We start from the raw sequence: 17,596 nt of genomic DNA, 5'->3' as shown, positions 1-17,596 counted from the left end.
CGAACTCTCCAATAAATGCAAGCAAATCAACAGCGATTACTGCTATATTATTGCTATGCCATTGAAGTCTGTCTTTTGTTTTTAAAAAAACTTTTATTACGTGTAAATATATTATTATTTTTTATCTGTTATTCCAACACCTTTTATAAATAACCAATTGTATATAAAGGTATAAATGAAAGAATTTTATTTTAAATATAAGGATGGAAAACTATATAGTCAAATATTGTCACTTGTTACCGGCGGAGTTTGTTTTGACCGGCGGACTTAGTTGACTTACCTACGTTCTTATTTATTTGAAACAACATCAGCATATTCACAAAAACAATGCAATCAAAAGTATACGGACGGAGTGATACATCACTACGGGTATTACACAACACTATTAACTTATAATAAAATGTATGACCAACTAATTATTAGAAAATGATATAAATATAATAAATACAATTTAAAATATAAAAATCCGCATTCGAAGTCAAAGTCAAAAATCTTTATTCAATATGGAAGTGTTTCACTTGCTTATTGATAGTCAAAAATGTACCATCAGTTCGTAAATTAACACTACGGACATTTTTTTTAAATTTCATTTAACAAGTATTGATTTCATGTAAAATATCAATAAACATATTTTCGTTATTTGAAAATATTTGATTGATAGTCTCTTTCTTTTATTAAAGTCGATTACAAATATTGCCAGCATTATAATTAAAACTTAAAAAATAATGACATAGCCATATTAGGTACACAATTCAAGGCTCTGCCACAAGTAGTACAATATGTTTGAACATCAGACATATTATATTCGTTTTACGTACAGACCTTAACCCAAAAAGGCGTCTAATTTGGCAAGGTATACTTGTGTGTGCTATTTATTAGACAAATATTTTGTAATAAGTATTTTATTAATATAATAATACAGTACACTAACCTACCAATGTTCCACGGATGAATAAACATATCCTTTCCTTTGTTTAGAGCTAAGCTTTATGATTTTGATAAAATCTATAATACTATGCTCATCACGATTCGTCATAGCGTGTTGGAGTTGAATCAAGTGGCATTACATCCAATATTAACAGATCAGACGTATTGTAGGAAATATGAATTAATTATTATAAACACAAATAAAGGTAATATTAACTCAGCGTTGTATTGAACTGATCGTCTGTAAGAATTCACGTACAATTTACAAGACCAGCTCTTTGATTAATAGTATGTTGAAAAACTATTCCATTTATGAGATGTTATGCGAAATATAAAATACTTTATTTCTCATATCAAACCCAGCATAAAAATAAGGCAGTGGTTACATAGGTTTACATTAGGTGTGATTACATTGATCATTTACGTTTTTTTTTTTTATGATATTGGTAGGCAGACGAGCAAATAGGCCACCTGATGGTAAGTGGTCACTACCGCCCATAGCCAATGGCGCTGTAAGAAATATTAACCATTCCTTACATCACCAATGCGCCACCAATCTCGGGAACTAAGATGTTATGTCCCTTGTACCTGTACTGAACACTGGCTCACTCACCCTTCAAACCGGAACACAACAATACAGAGTACTGCTGTTTGGCGTAATATTCACACGATATTATTTATGAATTTGATATGCTATAGAGGACGGCACTCGTCTAACTGTTATCTTTATTTAAAAATCTTAATATATATAATTTTTAGTATCTGCTAAATTCTATGTTGCCAGGAATTCAACAATAAAAACCCTTCTCACTTCAGTGCCATAATAGGCATATTATTACGGTATAGTCAAATATGAAAAAATGAAATAGATTTATTACAAATAAAAAAACACAAAAACTCTCCTAGACCTACATACATGTATAATATTTCCAATACCTTAATATTCCTCGGTTCGTTGAATGTTTAAAGGGTTCTAGTGAATTTTACAAGCACCACACGCATAGGTGTCTTTGAATGGAACTAGTTCAGAACCTAGCTGGCACGCCCGTTCGTAGCCACTGACGGATGTGATCGAATTACATGGAAAACCTTCAACATTTATTTTATATTTTAATTCAAATAAAAATAGAATTTCTAAATTTCCTAATTATTATAAACGCGAAAGTTAGTTTGTTACGCTTTAACATCTTACTTCTTAGCTGATTATCAAGAAATTATGTATATAAGTTTTCAGGTGAACAGGAAAAGACATAGAGTGAGGTCGTCCTGACCAATTTCGATCACAGCGGATAATCTCAAGGGAGACCAGCCAACGCAGAACATATTACAGTGCAGAATTGTGAATACTCAGGTGCACTCTCTATTCCCTCACTCTTATAATGCATTCGAATGGCAAATCCTACACGACTGAAAAGAGTTCAGGTTTAGCTGACCATACACGCCTCCTCTACTCATTAGTGGCAATAAAACGATAACAATAAAATTCTTAGGTATAATATACCAAGAATTAATTGCGCGGAACATAAAACATCCATCACAATCGGATTACCTCATTAGTTTTTGCCTTAACAGCAAAAAGTTTATTGTTTATATAACCTTAATACCATTCAATTGTAGAATTTATTACAAGGATAATGTATTCCGTTCTGACAAATTGTTTAAAAGTAAAAAATGAGATGGCCCAGTGGTTAGAACGCGTGCATCTTAACCGATGATTTCGGGTTCAAACCCAGGCAGGCACCACTGAATTTACATGTGCTTAATTTGTTTATAATTCATCTCGTGCTCGGCGGTGAAGGAAAACATCGTGAGGAAACCTGCATGTGTCTAATTTCAACGAAATTCTGCCACATGTGTATTCCACCAACCCGCATTGGAGCAGCGTGGTGGAATACGCTCCATACCTTCTCCACAACGGGAGAGGAGGCCTTAGCCCAGCAGTGGGAAATTTACAGGCTGATTATGATTATGTAAAAAAAAAACAACTTTTGAATAGTCCTAATGCTGGATGTATTAAGAGTAGAAGAGGACTCTTGAAGACAAGGTAAAGCTTATTACTACAGGCTGATCCAATGTGGATTGATGGTCAGTGATACTTGCCCAGGTTTCGCAAACTTTGTTTAGGAAACACGTGTTCTAGCTTCCCCGGCTCTCAAAATATGTCATGAACCGATTAAAAAAATATCTACATTCTTGCGAGGGTACTTGTACATCTCGATTAGTCTCATCTAAATTTAAAGAAGAAAACATTTGGAGTCGGTTATTCTTTTGTTAAATTTCGATACTGCTATTGTAAAACTCGCTTTATGTACCGAAATGACAATGACAATCAGTTTGTAATATGAGACCGAGCGTGATATTTAGCTGTGCCCGTCGCGATCGTCTGATTTACCAAGCGGCGATATGGTGCGAGCTGCTTACGTAAACGAGGTGAGCTGGCACCAAGCCAGGGTTAACAGCTATTGGACTGAAAACAAATGCTCGGATCTACTTGACCGATTCTGACAATTGTTTCGAAAGACATAGTATTAATTTGAGAGCTTCTGTCATCTATACTGATGGGAATCGAAAATGAACGGCTATCAAAGGTCTAGTTGATACAAATTGTACGATTAATGTAGAATTTCGTAACAATAAAACAAATAGATCAAATAAAGGTACGAGATATCATGAATAAGATTATGTTAAGACGATTTATATATTAACTAGAAAATTATATTAAGAAATAAAAATAAACAATTTCAAATAACTAAATAGTAAATAAAGAAATGAAGAATTAATTATTACAATAGAAATATATAAATCATGTGAATTCATTAATCCCGTCTCGTCTCGACGAAATTACTAATAGAAACGAAGTATTTGAACATTAAAATTTAAATCATAAATAAAAATCGATTTTTCATCGCTCGTGTACATAAAGCGCAATTTATGAGGGACATATCCCACTATAGAAAGTACAGGCATCGTAGGTAACGAGGCATTCAAAAGCCGAGTCCGAACCAGACGACCGTTTCTACCTCATAATTATGGCCGCCACAAATTGATGCGAATATATACGATAGGTAAATTTTTAATCCAATAAAATTATTGTGCAGCTAAAAATTCATCCATACAATACGTCTGAACTTTATATTTTACGAGGGATCATACTTTATTCTGCATCGAATTTACATTGACAAAGATTATGTTTTGGGTCTACGTGAAAAGTGATATCATTAAACGATATAAATTTCAGTGTTCTTAATCAAAATAAAAAAATATTTCATATTGAATTACGTGAAATTAAATTTTCACTAACGTTAGGAAAAAGAATTTTAAATGTACAGCAATTTCGGAATCGCATGTGAAATCACTGTGCTTAATTTTACAGTTGTGCTAATACATCACTTCTAACGCTTTGGATAATAGTTTCCTTGGAAAGAATTAAAGTGTTTAAAGAAGCATTACGAAACAACATAACGAGCCAAATGGATAACATAGAGAAAACCTTACTCGTCATACAGACCATAAAATTAAAACTATGAGAACGATATATTACGTTAAAATACAATATTTTTTGTCTGGAAATCAGTGACGTCAAAAATACTAGTTATAACTAGTATCCACTCAATAACAGCGAAGACTCGATGTTAAACATATCGAGATTCATTTAAATCGACTTTTTATTCGATACAATTTACCAAGCGTACCGTCTTTAATGAATGTTTAAATTCATTCATATCATTTTCATTGGCAAATAAAGTGTCTTTAGTAATGAATTCGATATTGTAAATATGAATAACAGTACTAAAGAAATACGAAAAGTCTGAAAAGTTTATTACAATAGCAAGTATTAATTAATTGATTTGTGCAAAGATGAGGAATGATAAAATAAATTATATAAAAGAAGATATTAAAATGAAACAAGAAGCCTCAAAAGAAGCCGTAATCGAGAAATGGTCAACTCAGCTATCTTGAACAAATAGTTGAGACATACAATATAAAGTTTACAGTTCACTCTCTCCGATGCTATCGCCAAAGATAGTGTTCTGGCGACGCAGCACTTTACCGTCACCTGGAGCCTCTCGCCCATAAACAAGTGACAGAGTTGCGTGCCCAAGAAATTCTACCCAAGATATAAGAGGCAGCGACAAAAAATTCATAATTCAGGAAATTTATTTTAACACTCACAAATGTATATATTTTTAAAAAATATTGAATTTAAATACGTCAAGTTAAAGGACTTATTGTTTTAACATAGTGTGACGGAAGTGTTCGTCCAAGATGGTTGTCTGCAGATGCAAAACTTCACTATTAACTTCGGTCTCTTGTATGTTATCAAGTGACAGTTTTGCGTGTATGAAAAGTTCTGTCCAAGATCCGGGAACTAGCAAGTCTTAACCAACCTGTCTGAATCAACCTTTATATCACAGTTTCAACTTTTTTTATATGATGAAGTAGTTTAAAATATTCATTTTTGACGATCTTCTAAATTGTATTAAGCCATTATCTCCAAATAAATAGAGTAATTTTAATATTTATTTGTTTTCGTCCTTACAAACATGTAATATTTCTAAAGTAAGCGTACCGTGTTTGCCTCTATCGATATTTTATCTCGAATCCCTCGCAAAGTCGCAGACAGCACGAGTGATAAATTCACCTGAACAAGGTCGCGGTTCGCTAACTACTTCCACCTTTCCTTAATTGGCATCATTCCAAGCTAAGAACAAAACAATGGCGTGCTCTGATACCAGACCGAGAAAACCTGCCACGTGAATTAGAGTGTTCAACTGTTTATATTGGATTTTAAAACGCCCACGCTACACGGCTTAAGCGTTATGAATTGTGTACAAAAGAGGTTTTCACGCGTATTTTTATTATTCTTAATTGTTGTGCCCTATTCAACTTCTCGTTTTCAAAGCGAAAACACTGGTTTCCCGTTATGGGACAATTTACATTTGCACTTATATTTTGCTTACAATATTTTCATATTTTTAACTAGAATTTAATGGGACATTTCCTACGGTACGGCTTACATTTTACCAGCTAAATATATATTTTCCATGAATTAGTGGGTCATGTTGCCGGTACTAATGTTACAAAAATATTTCCCTGTATAAAACAAGAATATAAAATTTGCTTGCTTTGCTTGTAGTATTTTCTTCCTATTCAGTCAAGATTTTCGATTTTATTAGTAGTCGTAAACTATTGAAACCATAAAAAATCTTCATCAATTGAATGATTACTTATTTGACATAAGATTTCAAGAGGATAATATACTGAAGTTCATTTGATTCATTAATTTTCTTGCAGAATAGATAAAATTAATTTTATAATTTAATAAATGAAATAATAGCAATTTCTTATTGGTTGTTCTCTGTATAGTCAACAAAATGGCCGATGGTAGGTTAACATTTAATTTATTCATCTAAAATGAAGATTCAAAAGAGTTTGTAAGATGTTTCAAAAATATATTTAAAGTCAGTACTTTAAATCAAATGAAAACAATAATCATATATTTTTGGCAATTTACTATATCCCAAAAATGATGAACCCTAAATTAATTAAAACATAATCATAAATATATTTAATTGATATAGTTAAAATTAAACTATAACTAAAACAATATTTCATATTATATTTAAAGGTGTGCCAATATGATCACATAAAAGTAATATATCTGATCATAGGATTCGCAAATTGACGTCGCAAGGAGTGATTGATATTTAATATTTTTCCAAGTAACCCATTTCCTTCTTTATAAAAAGCTATTCTCGTAAGTACTTTTAACTGAATTCAAAACAAAAACAAAAAAAAAGAAAAACAATAGCGAATCAAATGGATTTAGAATCCATACGCATCATCGTCAGTACTGGAGCAATGAGGCATCCTGCTCAAAAACTCACATTGCCTAAAATTGAATCATAATCAAATATTGTATCGATATGTTACAATTTCAGACTGAAGTATAAATGTTGGCCCCGCGTCCCCGAAATCATTAACAATATAAGTGACGCCCATCCAAAATAATGAATTCAATAACCGAGCGCATACGAAAAGAATAAAATATAACACATAGACCGCTTAATCGGGTCCAATTAGTGGTTCCCATCCCGTAGTTAATTGGTAGAGATTCATTTGCTTATTCATCAAACCGTTTCGAAGGGGTACTGGTCAACATCAATTTGTTTATGTGAAGGGTGCTTAAATGGGATTTTTGTTGTCTCATTCACCTACCTATTTCCATTGTTGATTGATTTTCTGACGACTTATTTCAGGCAATCGTCTAATATTCTTTAAAGAATCATTGAAATGTTTATCGAGTACGTGATCAAATACTTGATTTACTTACCAAATTTTTAATTTAGTATGACCGACATACCAAAAACGATTTTAGTTATTGTTTAAGCTGATAGCGTGCAAAAATAACAACCAGGAAACACTACTCAATCAACATTGTGTGGCACCGAAACATAGCTGGCTTAAATTTCCTCATAATCGAGTATTCGAGGCTGCGCTGTTTGCTGACGTCACCCTGCGACCCCAGCTGTCAGCGCCAAATGAGATTCACTGAACTGTTCTGAAAATCTAGCATTGTCTTCAATAACTCCTGAATATTTTCTCGTCACATGAGTTGGAAATTTTGTTGATTTCGACGAAATTTAGTACGGAAGACCATCTTTTTTTTCGTAATAAGCTAATAATATCTACACTGCCATTTACTAGATCATACGCAATGGTTTATTTCGTATTGATAAATAAGCGTTACCTTTTTAATTCGTTCAACAGACGCCCCTTAATTAATTTGATAAAGGGAAAATATAAACATTGTAAAACCCTGAACAAGACATGGTGTATTTGTAAAAGCAAAACGAAATCCTGTATTAGCCTCGCATTAAAACTCACATTAAAATATGATAAAAGATAAAAAGGTACCGCAAACAGGCTGACACTCCGCAAACAGGTGTGTTTGTCTGAGATATGGCCGGTGAAAGTTGTTTTCCCTTCTGTGATTTCCATTTCGCAAATAATGTTTTATAGCATATTTTTCTTTTATATCACAATGTTGCTTACAGAAATTTATAACTCACTTTTTATTGTAAGCTAATATATATATATATTTTTATAGTGGTAACTAATGGTAAATGCTTACCGCCGCCCATAGACATAGCGGCTGTAAGAAATATTAACTATTCTTTATATCGCCGATGCGCTACCAACATTAGCCAGCCAAGATACACTGGCTCACTCATCCTTCAAAAACTACGATTACGCGGTAGAATATCTGATGAGTAGGCGGTAGCTCCCCAGATGGGCTTGCACATAGCCCTACCACAATTAAGACAGTACAAAAACTTTCAGTCTACCAGTTATAGGTAAGTGAAATAATTATATATATGAATATTATTGTGACTGATCTCGCTTAGGAATCCCAAAAATAAATTATCATAATGTGTAAGCGTTTAAAAAAATAATGCATGCTTACCTCTGTCCCCTGCACCTTAAGCTTCATATGGTCTTCTCTGGTGGTCTTTCCGTCTTTCCGCTTCTTCCAACAGTACCCATCGCGCCGGTAGCGTACCTTCTTTCGGCTGTATAGAAGCATCGAACCACTTTTGGGCCTGTAACAAGTAATAATAAAAATAAACATACTTCTTTGTCTCTTTCTTATTCTGAATCTCTCTCTCTCTCTCTCTCTCTCTCTCTCAGTAGTATCAAATGGATAGACACGTAATACGAAATAAATACATTATCTTTGTACATATATCCAAAGAGTATTATTGGTTAAATTTGACCAAAAGTAAACAAAATGTAACCCCAATTTAGATCAGCTAATAATTTTGAGTGCTTTTCACTCACGGTAATTTATTTGATAGAAGTATCGACTTTCATCGTATACTCCACTAAATTTTTTTCAATAAAACACCTGATTGAATGAGCACATTGCTCATCTTTGTGGATCGAAAGATCGCAGATGGATGGATCGTATTACATTGAAATGGATTTGGCAGTAGATTTGGCAAAAGGGAAGCGAATCGCACGTTCAATTCAAACATTTAATCAAATCATCTGAAACAGCGCCAATGTTAAAATATCTTGTTATCTTTCAACTGAGATTAGCTATTGAATAGGCACTTAGATCTAGTTCATCCTTATATAATAAGTTAACAAATCTCAGGTACATTTGGCTTACTATTTTAAAGTAATAAAAAAATGGTATAAAATGCTTAATTAAAAAACATATTTTTAAATTCGAGATGTATTTCCAAATACTCGTAACATAGACCCATTCGGATAATGATAAACATAAAAAAACGCAAAGCGTGCATTACTTTTTAAAACTATTATATAAGTCATCTACCAACAAAATAATAATGGAACTTAATAAGATAATTTGAAGACAACACCGATATGAATTTCTAAGAAGACTCACAAAATACAAGAGTTTTGGAAACTCTAATCACCTAATCTTACTGGCAATAAGCATCGATATTTGAAATAAAATCATGAATAAAAATATAAAATCAACATTTCAAAAGATTAAAGCAACATTAATTAGTTGTAATTTATTATCGAAAACACATTCGTGTAGAAATTCAATAATTAAATGTTTGTCCATTTGCGGTGTATCAATTTGAAAATTATTTACACGTAACGAAAGGTTATCCAAGAGTCATCTATAACAATTTCCGGTTGTGATTTATCGATCAACTGTTATTACGATGCAATAAGATATACAAATCATCAATGGATGTGCAATTTCGCGAATTGTTCGGAATATTTATATGTTTTCATTGCTTTTCAATTTATATTGATTGCGTTTTCCAATTCAATTAATTCACTCTCGACTCTCAGACGACATACGAGTCTTCTGCAACTCTTTCAGATATTGTATCCTTGTTTTTAAACAGAATCATTATTTGAGTTGGACAAGTGTTGGACAAGAATATATGTTATAATATTACAATACCCAAAACCACATCGATAAATTTCAAATGCTGTAGAATTATTTTTACTAGATTACTTTATGATGTTATTAGAAGAGTTATTGTGTTCCACATATTATGATCGTCGACCCCGGGATATATAATCGATGTAAAAATGTATTATGGGCCGAATCATGCCGGAAATTGGGGTGCTCGTATCAGACGGCAGCTGATATATGGCATCATGGTTTTTGATCATACATTAACTATATCAAGTTTTGGGAACCTTGAATATATCTTTAATTTTAACCAAATATATAAAAATATAAAAGAACGAAAACTGATGGTAAATGTACATCTTTAAGCTATCTGTAAAATCTAAATTACGAAATCGAAACTCGAATCTCACGGCATAACACGAGTGTGAAATGTCAGATCATATGTCACATTCAGTATATGTATTTGTATTAGTAATTATAAAGCTTTTAGAATACACGTATCAAAATTGCGTTTCACTCTAAGTCCGGTGTAAACAATTGACGAGTGAGATATTAAGTAAGTTCTTATGAGAACAGCACAGTTAAAGAGAATACGAACTATATCAAATATTGAATTGTTTGTTCTAATTAAGACAAGTGATTCGATGAGCGCATCGTGATTGTAACCCTATCTTAACTTCTCAGATTTAATTTTTGTACAATTGCATTTCAAAAGACTTTTGAGTCCGTCACTTTCGGCATTTTTTTTTCATTCATCAGCTCTCCATTTTTTGGGAATTTAAATTCAAATATTTTTATATAATTTGGAATGTTTTTGTATGAAACGTAGAAGATCACACGCGGAGTAACGTTAAATCGAACACCGCGACCATCTGTTACAGTCTGCTTCTCGAAAATCATGATGTCGTTTAGAGTTATTTAAGCATGATGACTCAGGAGAACTGTAGGGTTTTAACAAGATCATCTGGGCAACCAACCACTCATCATGGAACAGCCAAACAGCAACAGTTTCGATTTACAGGGATAATGACGGGCGACGCCAACTTGATCTACGTCAAAATATTTCACAAATAAATACTTTAAATACATAGAAAGTGTTTATATAATAATATTAAGAGTAACATTGTTTAACTATCTAAAGTATATAATATCGTATCCCGTAATTAATTTTATGAAACTTTCAGCGGTTCTCTAGATTATTAACTAGGTCAGAAGCTTTTCAAAATATTTACTGCTAACGCGCTTAACGTAACTATTTTGTGTAGGAGAAATATATAATGCGTACACTTATACACAGAAATCTCTACAACAAGTAATGATAAATTATAACGGATTTTTTTCATATTTTACACTTCAAAATAAATGAATGTAAATAGATTTCGTTAACTTGAGGTTCATTTTAAATTAAATTTAAAGTTAGAAGACAAAATATTTCAATTGTATCCAAAAACTAACTTTGAACTTATCGCATTGTCCTAAGGGTAATCAAACGTTTGTTTTATGTTTTATAAACATAAGTTGTCGCAAAACGATCCGTTCTAAAATATGCCTCAATAAATATAGTTTACATATATATTTTTATATTTTAACATATTTGAATTTCATTTATTTATTACGATATTTGAAAAATATATACTCTTACAATTATTTTTATTTCATATTGTGATCACGACATGTCCAAATCTGTCGAAACGTCGAGAAAAATTATAAAATATCTATGATCGCAATTAAAATCCGAATATAAAAATAAAACGGATATGACCGTTAAATACATAAGGAAACATTTTTGGGTTGCCTAACTGAAAAAAAAAACAATAAAGATGTATACATGATACTTATACCAGAAGATGCATAGCGTCCCGGCGACGGTTTCAGTATATGTACGCGACAGACAAAATTTGTCGGCGTTTTTGCTTGTATAATTATAAATTAAAAAAAAAAATTAATAAGGAAACTTTGTTTCTATAACTATATATAACTAGCTGATCCTGTGGCTTTACCCGCGCGAAATTTATACAACTTATCTATAGTACGCAAACTATCATACCAATTTAATTATAATATATTACATATATTTAAAAAAACCTACCTACCATACAAAATTTCATCTAAATTGGTTCAGCAGTTTAAGCGTGAAGGAAACAGACAGATTTCCTTTCGCATTATTAGTTTAGAATAAGTAGATTTCATTGATCCTTTAATATCGATGTGTTAAGTATGCCTTGCATAATATTGTGACCTTTATCATTATTCGTAAAAAAATATACTTATGTTTTAAGAACCATCGTTTCTATTCTAAATATTTTTAACTCTATAAAAAAAGACTTGAGCGATCTGACTTTAAAAATCTATTTTAACTTACCTTGAGGTAAGTTCAAACCTCTACAAACTCTTAAGAGCGTCTTAGTTCATTTGGATCTTGATTTCTCTCTATTTATTTGCCGGAGACCGAGTTTTGAAAGGTTTCTAAGGTTTTAGTGCTAACTAGCGGAATAAAAATTCTTTTAAACTGAATTAGGACGTTTTTTATTTTATTTTATTTTTTTATGAGAAAATATTTCGTATTAATATTTTTGAATACGGTCAGTTTAATACTTTAAGTTCAATAAAAATAAAAATAAATTGGAAATCGTGATTTTTTTTCTAAATTATATTATTATTTTCTAACACTAAATTAATGTGGTACTCGATAAAATAAACATAATTACCAAAACAGTAGTACTCATCATCATTAATAGTACACAACTTAGAAGTGTTATGGAAATCAAGATTATATAAAATAGTTCATACCAGCTAGAAGAGCAATATAAATACTATAGATATAATATCAAAAGAATATTATTCACTCGTACTTTTCTTATAATAAGTCTTAGCGTACGTATATTTTTATTGATACTTATTATTGTAATGAATTGTTGATTTTTATCTAAATGCTTATTGCATGCGGTGTTTACCTATATTTAACTTAATATTTTCTTTTTAGTAGTTTATAAGCTTTAAACTGTGATAGATATATACAAATTTTATGTTGTTGGTGAACCAATTGATATAAAAAAAGAGAGAAAAGGAGACTTTTCCTAAAACCATTTTCTAAATATATGAAAATGTAATTGTAATTTACTTACAAACTCTTTCATTAAATAGTGGGAAATAGTAACTACTGAGTTACGAGTAAGTTCTTAAAAAAATTAAAATATTTACATGATCTTTCTTGTTAATTACATTACATTACATTATTACGTTAACAGCCTGTCAATTTCCCACTGCTGGGCTAAGGCCTCCTCTCCCTTTGATGTTAGGAACATATTCCACCAAGCTGCTCCAATGCGGGCTGGTGGATTCTTGTTAATACATTTTAACATTTTCAAAAAAAATCCATTGGCCCCGCACTTGGAATGCCTCTTTTGAGGGTACCAACTACCGGTTACAATTTCGCACGTTTAAACAATAGCTCGAACGATATACATTCCCAAAAGGATTAAATCTCCTCGGTAGTAGTACTAGTGGTATCTACTTTCCGAACCAGTGGTAGAAGTACGTTTAATTCAACATAACATGACGATTCAAAATTACTTTTATGAGCCTACTTGAATAAATAATATTTTGATTTTGTAATCACTCCTTATCCCTCATATCTCACCCTAACTCTCACCCTAACCAATTTACATTCCAGTGAAATTCGAATCGAAAAAAAAAAACAACTTAAAATGTGCACGTAAATGTATGTTTTAAATTCAGCGTCCGATTACTTGGAACGAAGTAGGAGCGTGAGGCTGTTGCTAATAATTTTAATTCGTTTTTATATAGCAATGACCGAAATCGACAATTTAATACGGAGCCGGCTAACTGGATTATCGTTGCACGGGCTGCCAAAAGTATCATCTGTCATTAGATTTTTAACCTTAATATGTATCAAATTAAGTTTATATTTAATCCGATGTAAGGCTAATAGTAGTAATACTGTCGACTAAGTTTTCTCCTTTCAGAAACGTGCAGTGCAATATTCTCTTGCAGGCAGTTTAACGCTGACTACGATATAGGTACCACTATTTAGCGTATTTTTTTTTTATATACTATAGGAAGACATACGAGCAAATATATCCTCGTGAGAAGTAATTCATCAATACACAATGGCTCTTATAAATATAAACCCCTTTTTACAACATCAATACGACGGAAGTATTAAGATCTAAGATGTTGATCCTTTGTTCCCGTATTTACCCTAGCTTACTATTTGAATCAGCAACGCGTAATATAAATCAAATAGAATAACTCAATTGATGCTATTCACGTGCCTGAACATAACCTTACCACAGATATAAAATCCGTTAAATAAGGTAGAGCTGGAATAAGCTGCAAACCTTCTCCTCGAGAAAAAAGGAGGGAGTATCCAGCAGAGAGACATCTACTAGATGTTACTTTTAAAATAGTTACAAAGCAATATGTAAACAAAAGACGATTTGGTGATCACACATCACATATACGTGGTGGTAGGTCTTTGTGCAAGCCCGTCTGGGTAGGTACCACCCACTCATCAGATATTCTACCACCAAACAGCAGTACTCAGTATTGTTGTGTTCCGGTTTAAAGGCTGAGTGAGCCAGTGTAACTACGTACACGGGACGTAACATTTTAGATCCTCAGGTTGGTGGCGCATTGGTGATGTAAGGAATGGTTAATATTTATTACAACGCCATTGTCTATGGGCGGTGATGATCACTTACCATCAGGTGGCCCATTTGCTCGTCCGCCTACCGATATCATAAAAAAGGTACCACCTCTCCCATAAAATTAACCAGCTGAAAATAATAGATCTAGATATGCCTAATATAATTTGATGGTAGGACTTTGTGCAAGTCCGTTTGGGCAGGTGTAATACCTGCAACTCGTCCTATATTCTTGCGCCAAAGAGCAATACTTAATATTATTGTTCTGATTTGAAGAGTAATTAAGCCAGTGTAACTACAGGCTCAAGGGTCATAACGCCTCAGTTCCTAAGATTAGTGGCGTATTGGTAACATAAAGTATGGTTAATATCACTTATGGTACCAATGGTCTATTGGCATTTGTGACTTACCATCTGGTGGGCTATTTGCCAGTCCCCCTAACTAAACACCATAAGAAAATATAAATAATAATAATATAAAAAAAGAACCAAAAAAGATAATATATATATATATATTTATTCTTGGAACATATGCGTTAAAAACATTCTGTTTATTTGAATACCATAAGGTTTTCAAGCATTAACATACTAGTCAAAACAGTTCGACCGGAGTCACTCATTAAACTGGTCGGCTTTTATGCGTTTTTATTTACGGATCATAAAACACGAACGCAATATTTCCGTACGTCGCGATCACGCGTTATGTCAGAACAAAAACGACCATCAGATTCATGGATTTTCCACGACTAATAAATCGCGTATTGGAAGCATAAATCAGGGCGATGTTAGTTGCGATTTTTTTCGCGAGACAACGACGATGCGTCAATTCGAACAATTGTGACGATGGCTTTACAAATTGTAGGTTTGCGTTGACTGGCATTCGCTTTTGCGGCTAAACTTGAAGATGAGATACGAGCCTTTATATCATTTGAACGTTTTGCACGAAACTCAAGAAAATAAAAATTATAGACAAACAAAAAACGGTTATTTCAAAGACCTCATTTGTCTTATACGCATATTAACAATGAGGTATTCATAAAACAAAAAACTAATATTAGTATAAACTCTTATATTGAATTTAATGAACTGGCACCAATTAGGAATTCACTTGGTGATAGAGTTTGTGAAAACCTGCCTGGGTAGGTACCACCCACTCATCAAGCATACTGCCGCCAAACAGCAATACTTAGTATTTTTCTGTTCCTGTTTGAAGTGTGAGTGAACCGGTTTAATTACAGTCACAATGAACATAACGTCTTAGTTCCCAAGGTTGGTGGCGCATTGGCAATATAAGGAATGGTTAATATTTCTTACAGCGCCAATGTTGGTGACAATGTTGGTGAACATCAGGTGGTCCATTTGCCCGTCCGCCTTAAGACTTATTTATTAATATATATAAAACAAAAACAGTTCAATGAATCATTAGCCCGACAATGTAAACACATTTACCCTCTAATATATATTTATAATCTTCAGACATAAAAGTCAAATGAATATACTTGATATAATTTATATCTTACAAAAACAAAACAATTCGAAGCATCAAAGCAAAAACTACGCTCATAAAGAATTAGCGTGGTATTATTCGGGAAAAATCAGAGCGCTCGTTTACTTGACAAATTACTCGGGGATCCCCTCTTTATGGCGGCCGTTCCCGCGGAGATTAAAAAGGTTCTAGTTGTCCACAAAACTGAGAGAGAATTGATAAACTACATTTGAATGTAGAATCGAAATGTTTTTATATTTTATAAAAACAAAATTGAACTAAACTTAGTGTAATGAAATTTGGAATTGTTCTTAAACAAGCAAATTCAAATTTATTAGACTCTAGTATGAAAATAATGACTAACAAGAAACTAAAGATTCGAATCGAGACCAAAAGATAATTCAATAAATTATATTTAACGTTAAAGTTAATTGCGATGTGGCTTTCAGTCAACCCCCAACCAGAGCTGTCTACCGACGGTAATATTAATTAAAACGAACCAATATTTTTCTACGTGATTTATTAAATAAAGTTGATGAGCTTTAACCCAGTAGCTGCAGCATTTTTAGGATGAAATGAGCATGTTGTAGTTAAAACGTACTATCAAACATAAAATTTTAATATTAAGTATAGGATTTTTTTTATTACTTTTATATGTTACATAACAAATTCTAATAGATCTATTTACTAACAAGGCGTAACCCTCCACATTAAAATATCGGTATTCGTATTCAGTGACGCTCATTTTTACAAGATTTCTTATTGTGCGCGAGATGATTAACATAAGAAGAGAGACAGCAAATGCCTCTTTTTCTCTTAAGAAAAAGGCCTGCAGGGTATTTCATCAAACTGCTTCAATGCAATGCGAGTAAGGTGATATATGTACCAAAATTCATTTATTTCTGGCTATCCATCGTCAACATCTCACTTAATATATATGCCTCCCCCCCACCTTCATATTTTAAGACAATTCATGAAGTTTTTACAAAAAAGGTCTTGCAATAAATATTTAAAAATTGGCTCCTTAACCTTAACTTAAACGATATTTAGGCAATTTAAATTTATTAAATGATTATTCTGTACGGCAAGAACCAGAAACATAATCTAGTCTTGGACTGCATTGGTTAATAATAAATTAACTTCACTTCACAAGATTACAAAAATGGTTTATATCGTGGCTTAAAATAAAAGCAAACAATATTTTAATACTATTTTCGGCAATAAACTATGAATGGACAACGCTCCACGTAACCCACATGTCACTGTAAACAAGCTACCCAGCGAAGTTTATTTTTTAAATATCCAAAATAAAGTATGAAATTCACTCTAACATTGACCTGATTTTATATATCAAAATGTCCCGTGAGCTACATAAATACACTAGACACAGTCAACCATCGGAGTAACCAATTATAATAGCTTAAATAGAAGGGGCTATTTTATATACAAGAATTTGTTTATTTGATCGAACGCGCTAATCACAGTAAATACAGACGATAATTTGACAAATATTTTTTGCATGAGATGGAGTAACTAGACATTACATAGTATAAAACAAGTTCGCTTACCGCTGTCTGTCCCTATGTATGCTTAGATCTTTAATATTACA

The 17,596-nt window shown here is 32.4% G+C and overlaps 1 protein-coding gene across 1 annotated transcript in view; it reads right to left on the bottom strand.

The window, feature by feature from the left end:
• The window catches only part of Camta (Calmodulin-binding transcription activator), a 130,208-nt gene that overhangs the window by 33,787 nt on the left and 78,825 nt on the right, over nucleotides 1-17,596 (bottom strand). The window contains exon 3 of the mRNA XM_026636319.2: nucleotides 8,396-8,531. Within this exon, the coding sequence (XP_026492104.1) occupies nucleotides 8,396-8,515 (120 nt within the window). The 5' untranslated portion in view covers nucleotides 8,516-8,531. The remainder of the gene's footprint in view (nucleotides 1-8,395; nucleotides 8,532-17,596) is intronic.

The sequence above is a fragment of the Vanessa tameamea genome, chromosome 13, assembly GCF_037043105.1.
Source record: "Vanessa tameamea isolate UH-Manoa-2023 chromosome 13, ilVanTame1 primary haplotype, whole genome shotgun sequence".
Classification (NCBI taxonomy): domain Eukaryota; kingdom Metazoa; phylum Arthropoda; class Insecta; order Lepidoptera; family Nymphalidae; genus Vanessa; species Vanessa tameamea.
Note: the sequence above shows the minus strand (reverse complement) of the source record. Positions and strands in the feature narration are given on the sequence as shown.